Source organism: Nestor notabilis, unplaced genomic scaffold (assembly GCF_000696875.1).
Source record: "Nestor notabilis isolate BGI_N333 unplaced genomic scaffold, ASM69687v1 scaffold11549, whole genome shotgun sequence".
NCBI classification, from domain to species: domain Eukaryota; kingdom Metazoa; phylum Chordata; class Aves; order Psittaciformes; family Psittacidae; genus Nestor; species Nestor notabilis.
Window position 1 is genome coordinate 4125 of NW_009942397.1, and position 16146 is coordinate 20270.

Genomic DNA, 16146 nt, shown 5'->3' on the forward strand with positions numbered 1-16146 from the left:
ACTCCCAATCACAAAATCTCCAAAGATTATTCAGTTCTCTGTTGGACATGATGGCTCACATGCCTTACTTGTTGCTGAAGATGGGAGCATATTCTTCACAGGTTCTGCTAGTAAAGGAGAGGATGGCGAATCAAGTAAGTATTATGCTTGCTTGACTAATGGTTGATAAAATCCTGTTAACCACCTTTAAATTTGAAAAGAAAGGGTTTAACATTTTCCAAGAACAGATAAGCATGCCACTGGGTTTGAATTTTATGTGAGCCACGGGTCTTGCCAACCAGTGCCACCACATCTCCCAGCCAGAGATCTTGATCTCAGTTTTACTACAGTTTGGATGGTGTGATGAGAGTGCTATTTTAGAGTTGTCCTGAGAAAAGGCAGTGATAAGTTTGGTCAAGAGGCCATGCTGTCTGCCTGAGACTTTGTCTGAGATACTGAAGAGCCAAACTTATGCCTCTTCACAGTTGTTTTAGAGAACTTTGGAAATGGGTGTTTTGCCAGCTGACATCTCTCTGTAGCAGAGAAGCACATTGATTAGAAATTGTAGAAGCATGGTCTTCTATGCTTGATGAAGCAGAACTCTTCAGACATTAGAGAAGACAGGTTGATTAACTACACTAATGTATTCCCCAAGAATGTGTGGGATTTCCAATGTAATGTAACTAAAATACAGCAAGCGGCTGCGCGGTACTTAGCTCTCAGCTGGGGTTAAACCATGACAACAGGCAAGGACCCATTTTAAGGTTTGATAATGCATATGGAGTGGATTTTTGAATGTGGTCAGGGGAGAGGAAGTTAATAGTATTATTCTTGTGTAAAAGTATTTGGATAACAAACTTGGTATGTGCTATAACTTTGTAGAGTCTTCTTAAATGCAAATTACTTAAAACTATGTGGGACAAAGTCATGTTACTTTCTCCAGTAAATGTAGAGGAAATTTAAGAGATTGCAAGAAAAAATTGCAGGAAATATATTTAAAGGCACAATGTCAAGATTTCTTTACAGGATCATTGGGAAGTTAGCCAAAACACAGTTGAACTGATTATTTTTGTTGTTTAATTAATCTACAGCTTCAGAGGAAATGGAAGTTGGGCACTTTGAAGTAAATTGCTGTCACTGCTTTTGTTTGAACTAGCAAAATTTAGGTGAGAAGATTTAGTGCTTCACTAGATCTTACTGAAAAGTCCATCCAAGGAACTGATCAAGGTCTTTCTGAGTTCCTTTGAAAGCGCAACTCTCTTCTGACTTACCCAGTTCTGTTTGTCACTTGTTAACTTGGCTCAGAGTGGATATGCATGAGTTATTTTTCCCCCCCTGATTTCTTTTAGATTTGTGTTGGGAGATAGGGTTTGTGTGTGTTCTTTGTAGAAAGTTGGTAATTGTCAGCAGGTGAGAGCAGCTGGCAGTTCTCTCACTTGCATGAAAATTCACAGGCAGTAATGGCAGCTGTGAGTTGTTTTATCCAGTCTTCAGCTATGTTGTCACTGTTTCATTTGAGGTCTGATTGTAAACAATGATTTTGGAGTGAGTTGGGGGATTTTTAGTACTTTTTCTTCCTTTTTTTTCCTCTTATGGGAGTATGTTGTGACTGAAAGTTTTCTAAACAGGGTTTTAATAAATAGAGAATTCAGTATTTTCTTTAAGAAAAAGAGAAGAACTTCTGTAACATTTCTTTGTGGATTTACTGTACATTATTCTCAGTTGGCAATGAGGACTTTTTTTAATATGCTCTGCTTTGTAAAGTTCACAAAGTTAGTTTAGTATGTGTGTACATGTATATAAAAGAAAACCTTCAAGAATCGTTCCTGAAAGACACCTATCTAATGATGACTTCATTTGCCATAAATTTTTTTGAGAGGAACCAGTGTAATTCAATAAAAATTAGATCAGGAGATCATACAGATAGTTTTGTGGGGGTTTTGTTTGGTTTTTTTTTTTGGGGGGGGGGGGGGGGGTTGGGTTTTTTTTTTTTTTTTTTTTTTTGTCAGGGGCAATCCAAGTAACCCCTAATTAAAAAAAAAAAAAGAAAAAAGATGTTGCTGTGCCTTTGAAGGTTTGGTTTTTTGGTTTTTTTTGTTTTTTTGGTAGCATGACTTGTAATTTATATATTTGCTTAAAGCTAAAAGCAGACGGCAGTCAAAACCATACAAGCCTAAAAAAATTATTAAAATGGAAGGAAAGATCGTCATATCTACAGCCTGCAATAACGGCAGCAGTTCTGTAATTTCAAAAGATGGAGAACTCTACATGTTTGGAAAAGATGCCATTTACTCTGATAGTACAAGTAAGTTAATATTTGTCTTTTAAGTGATTTCTCAACTACGGGAATTAAGTCTGGATCTTTTTAGCCTGTGGAAGTTTGTGTGTTTCTTACTCTCCTAATAGATTTTTCAAATTTCTGCTGATTCAGCCAAGTATGACAGAAGGATAGAAAGGGTTTCATTAGGTTCTGTAGAAATATATAACAGCACTGGTGACAAATACCTGAATGAATGCTTCCACTAAGGGGAAAGAAAAAAGATAATTTGGTGTATTAATCTGACAATAGAAGGCCAGACAGGGAAAAGTCACAGAAATGAGACATTACGAATAAAGGCTGTAGGGAAACCAGGCCTTATACATTACTCACATGACAGCCTGTTTTGAATTCACAGGTGATCTAGTACATCTCAGTTTAAATAAAATATCAAAGAAATAAATTTCAGTGGCATTATGACAACTTAAGGATTGTTTTTCAGAACAAGTGATTTGCAGCAGTGTTTGGTTTTGGCTTTCCTTCCTTTGCAGGATAAATGGCCTAGGCCTAAGTCTCCTTTTTATTCTAGCACTTTTTTTTTGTATTTGCTGTTTTTCTTCCTTGACATTGATCTAAAAATTGATAGTATCCACTAGAATTTTGTTATAATCACTGAAGTTTGTTTCTTAGGCAGAAAGTACAGTTTATCACTCAACTGTTTAATGTCTCCAGGTTTAGTAACAGATTTGAAAGGCCATTTTGTGACTCAAGTAGCAATGGGCAAAGCTCACACCTGTGTGTTAATGAAGAACGGAGAAGTTTGGACATTTGGTGTAAATAATAAAGGACAGTGTGGACGAGACACAGGGTCCATGAGCCAGGGAGGAAAAGGTGAGAGACCTAGATTTTTACTTTTGTTTACTGGAAAAGGTTACAAGGGAAACCATAGATAAGCATTTTATTTTAATTCCAATACTAAAACTTAAGTATATGCAGCATGCTTACATGCTTAAAGAAACAGGTGTGGATGCTTTCACTTCAGCTGTCCGCTATTTAGTGTTCTGCACATACTGATAAATCATCACTCCTTTCTAACTATGTGTTACTGTCGTAGTAAGAAAAAAATTTCTACCTGCAAACAGCATTTAGTCTTGAGGCTTTTTTGCCTAAACAGGGCATAAATGCAAGTCTGCATCTTTCTCCGCACAACTAAACATTTCCATTACTCCTAAATATAGGTATGAAAAATCATATCTATTCACTTTTGTCAGATTGGAGTATTTTATGTATGATAAGTGAATGACCTGTTACTTGCATACTGAATATAAATGTTTCATTTCCCTCTTAGTTGTGAAACCTAGCTGTATATCATGCCCATGCTCAGAGAGGTTTCAAAAATGTTATTGTCCTGGCAGAGGATGCCATTCACTCATGCTTAGCTGTTCCTTTTAAAATCTGATCTGTGAGTTGTCTTCATAGCTTCCTCAGTAGCTAATGTTGGCCTCACAAAAACAGCTATTTCTTTTTTCAATATCTTAATTAGGTTTTGGAGTTGAGAACATGGCAACAGCAATGGATGAAGACCTAGAAGAGGAACTGGATGAAAAAGATGAGAAGTCCATGATGTGTCCTCCAGGCATGCATAAATGGAAGCTGGAGCAGTGTATGGTGTGCACTGTATGTGGAGATTGCACAGGCTATGGAGCTAGCTGTGTTAGTAGTGGGCGTCCTGACAGAGTACCTGGAGGGTAAGGAAACATATGGAGATACACTTGGTATAGTGTGTGGACTGAAAACTGAGTTGATGCATTCTTAAGCTTCAGTCTAAGATGAAATTATATCTAAAAAGAAGCTGAACTTTTAAAATCAGAAGTGGGCTAAAATTCTTGTAAATATCTTGATGGTTGTAGGTGGTAAATGCATTTTTTGCATTTCTTTAGCATATAGTTCTTTACTAGGAGCTGTTGAGTATGAGCATCAATATAATCTTTCTTGTGACAGAGCTGCTAGCTTTGGCATCACCTTTCTTCATCCTATGATGGGAGCATTTTTATCTTGCTTTTCTAGTTGCTTTTATGTTACCTCAGGGTTGAGCTGCATAAAGGGCCACTGCTTTACATATTGCCATTACTATTTCTTCAGCATTGCATGTGCTCAGTTTTTACTGGTTCATGTTTTCATGAGGTGTATGTTTAATTAAATGAAAAAAAGGTAATGCTGAGAAGTCAGTTCAGATATGTACGGTCAGTGTATGCCCCCTGGCACCATGCAACAGCAACTAGGTTTTAAACTGCTATACTTTCTGTTTATCTCAGGAGAATGACATATCCACAGTAGAACAAACAAATAATGTATGTTTTAGTTACTAAGGCATCAGTAATGCAGAAAAATAAAAGATAGTGATGAAGCAACTCTGTTTGCTGCAGAATCTGTGGCTGTGGCTCAGGTGAGTCAGGCTGCGCTGTATGTGGCTGCTGCAAGGCGTGTGCTAGAGAACTGGATGGCCAGGAAGCAAGGCAAAGAGGAATCCTTGATGCTGTAAAAGAGATGATACCTTTAGATCTCTTGCTGGGTAAGTGATACAAAATTAGCAAGATGACTTTTAATTTTCTTTCTTACTGCACTTCCCCCCCTCCCCCCCGTACATTTGTTTATACTCTTTAATAGATTCAGTCGCACTGCTGACTTCTAAAACTTGAATTGGAATAACACGTTAGTTTAGAAATAGGTTTGTTCTCTTCAGTTAGTATTTTTATTATTTTGTATGATAAAACTTTCTATCTTAAATAATCCAGTTCTTTCTTTCCAATCAAATTACTGAGCTTTTAGGATTACAGGACAGTGTTAGTATAAAATTGTTGAAATGGATAAAATATTGCTTATCAGGAGATTTATTTATTGGTGATAGAGCGAAGTGGGATCATTCTGGTAAGTCAAATATTTTAAACTTGTCCTTACTTGTGGACGTGTGTGCCATTGTGACCTGTGTGGTTATGATACTAATGCTGATACTACAAAGTTGTTCTTGTCCTGTTTTGATAGCCTGAAAAACTTACTGTAATCCTTTTATCAGGGTTTTTTGCTGTCACATAAAAGATGAGGAATATTGCTTCTTGAAAATGCTTTCTTGTTTTCTCTTAGAAATTTTCAGAGTGAAAAAGCTGCCAGGAATATAAAAATTACTTTAAAAAAAAAACCCCAAAATACATCTCACCAGCCCAGCCCCTTTCCCCAAAAATACCCAACTTAGAGGAAAAGATATCACCTGGTATGATTATTGGAAACTACAGTTTGGGATTTTGCCTTGTAAGATCTATTATCACAACACTTTTTAATATTGTGATCTTGGTAGTGGGCAATTACAGCTGTTTGGAGATAAGAGGTTTTTTTTGGGTTTTTTTTGTTTTTTTTTTTTGGTTTTTTTTTTTTTTTTTTTTGATATTTAGATTTACATAGAGCCCTTAATCCTGCATGGATGTATGGGTATAGTATCTGCTATAGAAAAGGACCGTAAACCAGTCAGATATACGACTTAAAGTATTTATACCACCAATTTATCATGGTGGTTGTGAGAGAATAGTAATAATAGAAAATTAGATGCTAATACATAGTGTGCGATTTTTGGTGGTTTTTTTACCCCCAGAATTAAGAAAAAGTTAAATGGAAACTAGAAGTGGTTCTCTTGATAAGTTAACACTCAGGACCCCAAATAACCTCACTGTGCAGTCCTGTACTTCCATACAAGTATTTCTAAATATAATTTGATTGTATATGGCTATCATAGAAGTAGATTTATCCTGATGGCAGTTTTGGCAATACCAGCTCTGCTTCACAGCTTTGTTCTCATGCATGACCAGAGAGGAGTTATGTTTCTCGTGCTAACCTCTGCTTTGCTAACTCCTCTCTTAGCAGGGTAGACGACAGCTCTGATTCTGTGTTGGGTTGGGCATAGTTTGAGGTGTGGGCATTGGCCACATTTGTCTGGAGAAATAAAGCAGAGCTTCTAGATGGAGTTTTTGTTTGATATTGGAACAAGGTATATCTCTTAGGAAGCTGCAGTTTGCTGAAAAAACGTTGGAAAAAAGTTTTGGTTTTAGTAGTAGTTTTATTGTTGAGTTCCTTCGAGTCTTTTTTTTTCTGTTTAAAAATGTGATTTCTCAGTTTGCTTCAAATTCCTATTAGTTGGCTAGTTTGGTAAATAAGTCGGATTTATAGACCAACATATATTTGCATTGAAGTAATTGCATGCTTTTTAGTAAGCACAAAGCATATAGTGGTATAGCATTCTAAAACCAAAAAATACCGAATCTATTAAAAATATTTTTAAGATATAAGAAAATTTATGCTTGTTTTAATAATAATCCTTTCTGAAACTTTTGTTCGGAAAATTGAGATAACTGTGACAGCTCATAACTAAATATAAATACATATCTAGTAGAAAGAAAATACTAAATACTGTTCAATGATGTTGGAATTGTGTCAGATTTGTGAAAACTAGGCAATTCAGAGATAAGGCCTAAAACTCTTTTCCACATTTACTCAACTCCTTTCTTTATTTCTAAATATTGTCAGAGCCATGTGATGATCAGGAAGTAGGCAGGCTTTGGTTTTCATTTACTCTCACTTCTTCTAGGGTTTATTACCATCATAAAATTGTTAAAAATAGGTTTACATATTTTGTTTTGTTCATCTATGTAGCTGTCCCTGTTCCTGGAGTAAATATTGAAGAACACCTTCAGTTACGGCAAGAAGAAAAGCGGCAACGTGTAAATAGGAGACATAGGTTGGAAGAAGGAAGAGGTAAGTGACTTTCTTACTGATGAGAGGCTTGAATAGTTTAAGAAACCTCTTAGTCTATTTTCTAAGAATGGCAATTAATTAGTTTTGCTCTGGTGAGCCTATACAGTAACCAACCAAAAATCGGAAAATTCTGAAAAATCTGCATATGTCTCATAAGAAACGGATTTTTAAAGGTGGAGAGTAGCATTTTTGTATCTCTTCCACATAGTCAATTTTTTTTTGTTTACCAGTTGAGTAATAGTTTTTTAAAACGTAGATGCTAAAGCATATTTTCATATGAAGTGTTTATATACCTTTTTTAGATGAAGAATTTAAATGACTGCAAGCCTGTCCAGTGCTAGTTACCTATAATACAAATATTTAATTACTGTTGTAAATTCAGTTTCTGTTGTATAATAGTAAGCAGAATTTCATATTTTATAAAATGAACTTTTCTATATTTGAATAGCATAAAAAAAGACGCACTGATTGAGTTAAAACCAAACAAAAAAAACACTGCATAGTGTCAACATTTTTTTGCCTTCTGTATTATCTGCCTCAGGAATTATTGTTGATTTTCCACATGAAATATGTTGCTCTTATGTTCCTTAACAGGTTTTCAGCACTCTCTTTAAAATACCTCACTGTCTTAGTTTAGTAAACAATTAAAGTTGGGCGATTTAGATGGATACAAACCATAACATTTTAGTGAAGCATGATGATGTGGTTGGCAAGATTAGTGTGTGTTGAGAAGAGGAGCAACTTTATTGGAATGTTATACTCTCCAAGTTCCTGCTGTGTTAGTAAATACCATTTTGGTTCTTCTTTTAGGCATTAGATAACTGTTTTTACTTAGGTACAAAATGCTCATTGTAATCAAACCCGGCTCCTGTACAGGATGCCAGTGAACATTGTGGGGTAAATTGTGACTTGCATGTAATTTCAGTTGTATGTAAGAAATTACTGGTCTTACCATAAATAAGGAGCAGCAGGGAAGATTAAGGTTATTGTTTCCTGTGCATATGGAAAAGGATGTTTGGTTTTTTTTTTTTCTTTCAATTTTTGTGGTTAATTTTAGCTGTCAGGTGAAGAGGGGAAGCTTTTTTTTCTTCCTTTGTCTAGGTCATGTTGGAGCTGCATTGCATACTGCTGGCAGTACTAGGTACAGCTAACAGTCATTTTTTTTCTTAAATCCTCACTGAATGCCTGGACATTATTGAAGCTGCTGCTATTCAGCCCAGGAAGGTAATGATGACAGAGCAAAGAGGCCAATTTCAGTTGGGAAAAAAAAATAAAAAGGCAGCAGAGAAACATCTCATTTTGCTTCCATTTCTGTGATTAGAAGTAAAACCAGAGCAACTTACCTATTTTGTATACCATCTGTCTTTTGGAAGCAAACGACTCCCCTCCCCCCCCAAACCCCCCAAAAAAATATTTTCTGTTCTAACAGAGTCTCAGGGAATCAGTATCAGGAATGTGTTGTTATTTTTGGCTCGATAAGTGTATAGGGAGAATAGCTAAACAGATATTGCTTAGTGAACTTGTTGCACACATCCATTCTGTATCGAGAACATTGAAATGTCATACCTATGTGGCTACTGGAGCTAGTGGGGTGTGTCTAGCTGGACAGGTTGGAGATTATTCTTCCATTTTGCTTCAGAATGACTTAAGTCATAAACCTGGGGATAGTTTTTCACAAATACTTAGAGATCTTGATTTACATAATCAGGTATGAAAATTTGATTTTATAATTAATCTTGATTTACATAATCAGATGAAAAAATTGGACTTTCGTTGCTTCTCCATCCAAGTGCTGCAGTTCTCCATGAGTGGGTGGAAAGATAACACCATTCTTGAGGACTCTTACAATGCTGCTCTCTTCCTGAGAGAGACCAAGAACATTTAAATACTTCCTAGGTTTTCATTTTGCTATGCAAAAAAGGTTTTGCATCCTGAAAACTTTTTAACATTAGTATAACTTAGTTTTCCCCAAAACCTAGTATTTGTGAATAGGTTGTGAACAGATCCTTGCTAATGAAATAGGTATTTAGAAATCCGAAGAAGGGTTTCAACTTTTTGCTTCTCTGCAGACATTGCTTAGATAGTTCAAGGCCAAAATAGCGCTTTGAGGGTCTTTCCTTCAAGTACACAGTGTTTATGATGTCTGGGTTGTAGTGTGTTTGTGTGGCTTTTGTTCTTTTACACTTGATCAGTGAGAAACAAACCATGTGTAGTTTTTGATAGTCAGGAATAGGATCCATCACTGAATATTGCTGATTGCTCTTTAGTTACAGTTGGTGACCATTATTCAACACAAATACTTTCAGTAGATCTTGAATGTTGTATAAACAAGAGGACTATGAAAGCTTTTTAAGTAAATAGAGGAATATTTGATTTCTAAAGCAAACAGAACAAAACAAAAAGATCATGAAGAAACCTCTCACTCCTTTTCCCAATGAATGCATTGAAGTATGAGTATAGTTTAGGACAGAGGCATAAGAGCACAACTGCTGGTGGAAGTATACTGGTTTCCACGCTGCAGGTTTTTAAGTGGTCTAATTGTTTGTGTGTTTTTTACCAACACTCCAAATTTAGTCCTGTTAAAGTGACCTCTGATTTAAAAATATATTCCAGTGGTCCACTTGAATTAAGGGAGAATGTGATGGTTATGTCTACAGATATGGCAGTCGTGTAAATCTTTCACAAGGTCAGTTGTGGTCTCTTGTATGGAAGATGAGTATGCTTGTTTTTATCTGCATTTCTCTACAGATACAAAGTATGACTTTCAATATTTTGTATGAAAACTTTTCAGTAGTTTTCATGAATAGCCACAATATCAATGACCGAGTTAAATATTCCTGTATTTCCAGTGAAGAGCAGTTAACTCATCTCTCAAACATCTTACAAGTCACAGTAGCCTGCTACTGTTATAAGGGAGGTGTGTGTATCTAGGATGTTCAGCAGCACCACCTTGAGTGATAAAGTAGCTTCAGAAATTCTAGGTGCTAATGCTGAAGCTTTCTCTCTTTTTTTCTTTTTTTTGTTTAATCTTGAAAGAAGTCACAGCAGATTGTACTTGCTATGATAGAGTTCTTTTCCAGTAAATAATTTTTCTATTTAGAATCAGTTGGTCATGTTGCTTCACTCTGGAAAAGAATTATTTGTGACAAATTAGATTGTTAAAATTAACAGCAGATAAAAGTATTTCAGTTCAGGATAATAAAATTATAATTTAAAAAAACTGAGAGTTTCTTAATATTGTTGATATTTATTTGCTCTTTTCAGTGCAACAAGTACATACAGTGTGTTTAGGTGTTTTGCTTCTGTGACAGTGGTAGAGCTGCTTCACTCAGCTACTTCTTTCTGCTTCTGCCTTAATGGCTGTGACAAGCAGTGAGGAGGGCTCAAAATCAATTCCGTATTTTTGAGTTGATGTATGACCTTTTGAGAAATAAAGCCAGCTATACTCATCACAGCTTCTATGCTAAATCATAATACCTCAACATAATTTATTGATGGATGCTTCTCAGTTTTCCACTACCTCTATTCTGATGAGAAGTGAAGGAGCTGATGTACCGTATGAAGAAATGTTTGTTGTTTTTCCAGCTGATTTAGGGCTTGATATGAATAGTGGGAGCTGAGTGTAGGAGTAGTTGCACTTTGCTAATGAGAAAGTTTTGTATGTTAGAATGTTCAGAACATGATTAGATTATTTTTCCTTTCTAAGAAACACCTATTTATTTAGTCTTTAGTCCATTAAATTATGCTTTAATGGATTACAGAAATCCCTGGGCCACATTGTACGATTAATGTAATAAACCTGACTTGACCGTTTACTGAGTGAGCTAATCTTGAGAGCTGTTCCTGTGACTTTTTCAGATTGATATTTGAAGTAATAGAATTTAGAAGTAGTCAAAAATCTCAGTTTAGCATTTAAAAGATAACTTTTTGTTTTCAGAAGGCTATGACAATGTGAAAGTGTCTTATTAAACAAATTATAAGCAAAACAAACTAATAAGCAAAAAATACAGAAATAGCTCTTAATATGGTGATAATAAGTTGTCTCATGCTTCACTACTTCTCTTTCTTAGCCTATGATGTAAAAACCTTTAGGTAATCATAATTGAGATTACAGATTTGATCTGTAATTAACCAGTAAACCAATGTTTAGCTTTTGATGCCCTTACAGAAAGGGAAAATAATTTCCCATCAATCTTACTCTACTTGGAACAACAAAGGAACCCACAGGAGATTGATTAATTTCAGTCAAAGCTGCTGTGTTTTGAGACAATATAATCTGAGACTGTCTGTATTTGGGATTTTTTTTATTTTTCTGAAGTGTACCTGGTTCACTTAATTCAATAGCGTAGGCTGAGTATCATATAAATCTGTTTAACATCTGTCCATCCACTATAAGCTTGGAATCAATTTGTCAGTAACACTATTCTCTATCCATTGCAGAACATACACCTAAGTATACAGCAGAACTGTGTGTTCAAATACAATATTTTCCATTCAGTATTAGTGCAGCTTGTTTCTATAGTTTTAGTTAAATATTTATTTTGATGCTTTTAGGATCCGGAGGTTATATTTGTTTCAGAGTTCTTCAAACAAACCAAAACCAATCAAAAGCCACCACACTTTTTACTTGAAGCAATATCAAACCTGTACATGACTTGCTTTTTAAGAATGCTTTCAAGAAAAAGCTATAGGTTTTTGTCTGTAATGACCAGCAGGTATGGTTCTGTGAAATTATATTGTTGTACTTCAGTTTGTGGTTACTGAAGGTAAAACAAAAACAAACTATGATCCTTTACCTTCAGAACCAGTTCTTAATTAACAAGGGGACCTACTCTGGGATAAAGAAATTCCAGATAAGTACAGTAGAACCAAAGCAATCTATTGTGTGTGTGAGATGTACATGATTAATGAGGTTTGGGGGCATTAGCTAATGCATGTGTGTATATGTATGTATATAACAGATGTATGAATCTCAAAACTACAGGGAAAGGCAGGAGTGGATTTAAAACAAACAAAAAAAGATTGTGTTTAATGCTAAAATTTGCGAACTTCTGTGTGTGAAGACAAGTTTCTTCATCAGAAGGTTTTACAACTAGATAAATTTGGCCTAACTTCCACTTAAATTTCTTTCTGTACTGTTCAGTATTAGTGTAGGAACTGAAAGTCTAAAGCTGACAGCAGGAAACCGGAGCCAGTGGGCATTTAAGAAAAGTTAGCCTATGTTAATATGTTAATAAAGTTCAGCTACGGAAAAAGACTGTCAATGGTTGGGGGGAATGAGGAGGAATACTTGATTTCAAAGTTTTATATAAACTATTTCTAACACAACACAAATATTGATTTGGGATGTTTTGGGTTGTTTGATTTCTTTTTGCTAGGTTGGTTTGTTGTGGTTTTTTGGGGGTTTGGGCAGAGGCGGGGGGGAGGGATTGAATGTCCATGTAAGGTCTGGGAGCCCATGGAATGGCAAGAGTGGCACTTGGCAGACTCAGCTGCTCCTGATTCATGGTTTCTATTGAATGTGAGACTTCTGGAAGAAGGAGATGCCTCCAAAGAAATTTTTGGTGGCATGCTTATCCTTTAAAATTGAAGAAAAATACAGATTTAAGGAAGAAATTGCTGGTCTATGACCTACCTATAATTAACCTCATTTAAACTTCATACAGCACTGCTTGGGTCTAGATTTTAAAAAGAAAAAGTAGTCCAGAAAAAAATTTAAATACATACACCATTGCTTTCCTCAAATACAAATCTTCTCTTGAAGATCTTTACATAGGTGGTTAATATTTTAAAGTGAATGGACTTCAAAATTTACAGGTAGTAAATAAGAAAAAAATATGATTTAAATAATAATGATTTGAATAATTTTCTTCATGAAACAGGTGCCTTTGGGTAGCTATTTTCTTTATAAGTGATAACTGCATTATAAATATAGTAATTAAAAACAGTTAAATAGTTATGTATTTTAGATTTTGCATTGATATGATGATATTGTTCTAAATCGGTATTTTGAATGTAACATTGTAGGATGTAAGGCATGATAATTAATCTTTTTAACTGTTAAAGACAGTAATGGGTATTTCCTATCAAACTTGTGACTTACACTGTAGTAAATACAAAGTGTTGTGTTTTCATTGCTTGGAGTACAGTTGCATACTGATAAGTTCAAGTAGAACTGTCACTGTGGGATACTTACTGTTTCTTTGCATACTAGTTTGGTTTTATTATGAAGAAATGGCAACTTTCTTTTATATAGGGTTTTTCAAATTTAGGAAAACAAGATTATTATACAATTATTATTCATTTGTTTCATTGCTTTTTTGATTTTTGTTTAACACACTGTTTCCATTTTGTGAGCTTTCCTATGCATGTGCAAAATGTTTCTCCTCAGGCCCCCTTGTATTTCCTGGTCCTATTTTTATGAACCATCGAGAACAGGCTCTAGCCAGAATCAGACCCCATCCAGCACAGCTAAAGCATAAACGGGACAAGCACAAAGGTATTTGGTCTTCCTTATTGGGTAGGGTGGAAATAAGCCCATCCTCCCAGTCGCTTCTTCTGTGTGCTGAATGTCTTCTCAAAGAACTGCACAAACTGGGTTCTGCCTTTCCTCTTGTTAGTATCTTGTTACCTGAGGAGAAAGAAACGCATTTAAATGTTGACCTTTTCTTAAAAGTGTGTTTGATAGTCTGCATCATCTTTGTATTTTTCTTCTTGTTTTTTTAAATATGCATTGTCTCTCTGTGTGTCTTTTCTCATTTCTAATGTTGTCTTATTCCCAAGGTTCTTTAATTTCACTATAGGAAACTTAAAGAGCTTCCAGTGACTTGGACCGCTGCATTGCTTTGCATTGGTTTTGTGTATCTGGGGTGATTGCTTTAACATATCAATTCCAGACTTGTTAATTGTAGCACACAATTTTTCATTGGTATGTTATATTTTAACAAGCCTCTTCTAGGAATTAAATATTTAAAATAATATAAATAGCATGTTTTCTTTTTTTTTTCTTCACTAGCTTTGAATGGGGAAAATACAAATCAAAGTACAGATTTTATGCTGCAATATTTTTGACTTAAATGTTCTTTTGCAGAACGTATGTAAGGAGGTGTCTTTGATATTCCTGTATATACGTATATATAAGGGATAAATATGTAAAATGTAGATTATAGACCTGATCGAAGTAAGCAGAGAGTTCCTAAAATGATGAGGGCCTGGAGTTTTCAACTATTTTCTGAAGAACAGCTAAGTATGAAAAGAATTGTTAGAATGCCATTTCAGTTGAAATAGCAGAAGTTAGTGGTAGTATTTGGCATGTATGCAAACAAATCGTGTGACAGCTTGAAGCCTTTTGGGATATGATTTCAATGTGTGTGGGCGATAGGTCTGCCTAGTTATGAACGTACTGGATCATGAAATCATCCTAAGTTTACTTTACAGAAATGAAAGCAGAATCTGGTCCTTTGTAGTTGAATAACGTATGTTCAATCTATTTAGAAAATTTATCTGAGGTCTTGATGGATTAAATAGAGTATCCCATTACAATCTCCCTGGGACAGATTGGATGTGGACAGAACCTACAGAACCTAAATGCTGTCATTTGAGTGACAGTTTGCTCATGACCAGTATTCTTGAGCTGGATACTACTGCTCGTTGTACTGCATGCAAGCCCTTGAGCTTATAGGCAAGTGCATAAAGGAGTATGCTCACCCTGTGTATGTCTGTACTTTTTTTGGTATGTATTAGTAGTTGGAGCTCACTTTCAGCTCAACTCTCCTTAGAAGAGGTATATTCATTAGTGTCAGTCTGAGGTTTACATTGCTTCTTGGGGTTACAAGAACAATGTGAAGATCTGTATTGTGCTGAAAAATTTTGTCAGATATGCTCTGTAGAACTGAGCATTTATTTTTCCTTGAGGAAAGTGGTATGTGAAGAAACATTCAGTTTATTTTAGTTCTCTGTGTCTCATGCTAAACAGATAAGGAAGATTGTAATATCTTTACAAGTAAACTTTGACATCCTTCTGTGCCTCAGAAGACTGCTGGTCAAAAGACAACCATAAATTCCACTAGAACCTAGAAATGCCCCTTAAGTTCTGGAAGAGCTTCAAAGGGAAAAAGGGAAACTGTTGAAATGGGGTGTTGTCAAAATAATGGGAAAGGTGGGAATTGTGAAGAAGACAAGTGTTATACCTCATCTTAAAAGGCATGCCTCTTTTACTATATGTAGAATGCAAAAGCAATTATCAAGCAATCTGAAACAGGGATGTTGACTTCAGTAAAAGCACACTATAATGTTGAAATCGGCATCTTCTTTCGTTTTACTTTTGAATATGATGCTTTCCATAGTGACATTCTTACTTTAGTGTTTCTGCTAAAGTAGTCTTGTAACTCTTCACACCAACCAGACCTTCAAGATCTTTGGGCAAGGAAATTTTATTTTGACTGGTAGTACTGATGAGGCCAGTACTAAACTTGGTGGTACCTGTTCCTGCTTCTCTGTTGGAAGCTGCAGAACTTCTCTGTAATGATATTTAAACTTGAATGTGAACAGCTCCTTCAGGACTAAAAATTATGACCTAATTTTAGGACTATATTTGATATGTACTTATACATACTGTCAAATCTACATTGTTTTCATTTGTGGAATTCTTCTGTTGAATTGCTCAGTTGAAAACTACTTCAACTTCGTCAAAATACCCATTTTATGGAAAGCTTGCTATTATCTCGTTTCACACTTTGCGGGTGTGTATATCAAGATCCTTGGTATTACAAAAAATGCTTATTAATCATAATCATAATCTTTCCAATCTATGTCTGTGCCTCCATCATAGGTATAGATAGAAAGGAGTAGATACCACCTTCTTGGTGTTCATGGAGTGCTTTGAGTACTAAGAGGAAATGAGCTTGTGCTTCATCCTCAGTCTTCAATGAGCTAGTGAATTCCCAGTGTGCATCTCCAGTCCTCCTTGACTTCATCACTGGCAATCTGAGTAAAAAAACTTAATGGAAGTCTGTAATTTTCTCAACTGTAGAAATGATACAAGATAACCAAGATGAAAAATCATCACTGTGAAGCTGTTCATGGAACCCACCCCTCAGTGCTGACAGCAG

General features: G+C 35.4%; 1 protein-coding gene across 1 annotated transcript in view; it reads left to right on the forward strand.

Moving 5' to 3' along the window:
- LOC104411052 (E3 ubiquitin-protein ligase MYCBP2-like) overlaps positions 1-16146 on the forward strand; it is a gene marked incomplete at both ends in the record, with an annotated part of 67454 nt that overhangs the window by 3725 nt on the left and 47583 nt on the right. Inside the window, 7 exon segments of the mRNA XM_010021381.1 lie at positions 1-134; positions 2120-2284; positions 2969-3127; positions 3780-3984; positions 4663-4808; positions 6935-7036; positions 13428-13535. The exon segment at positions 1-134 is cut by the window's left edge and continues 29 nt beyond it. Coding sequence (XP_010019683.1) covers positions 1-134; positions 2120-2284; positions 2969-3127; positions 3780-3984; positions 4663-4808; positions 6935-7036; positions 13428-13535 — 1019 coding nt within the window.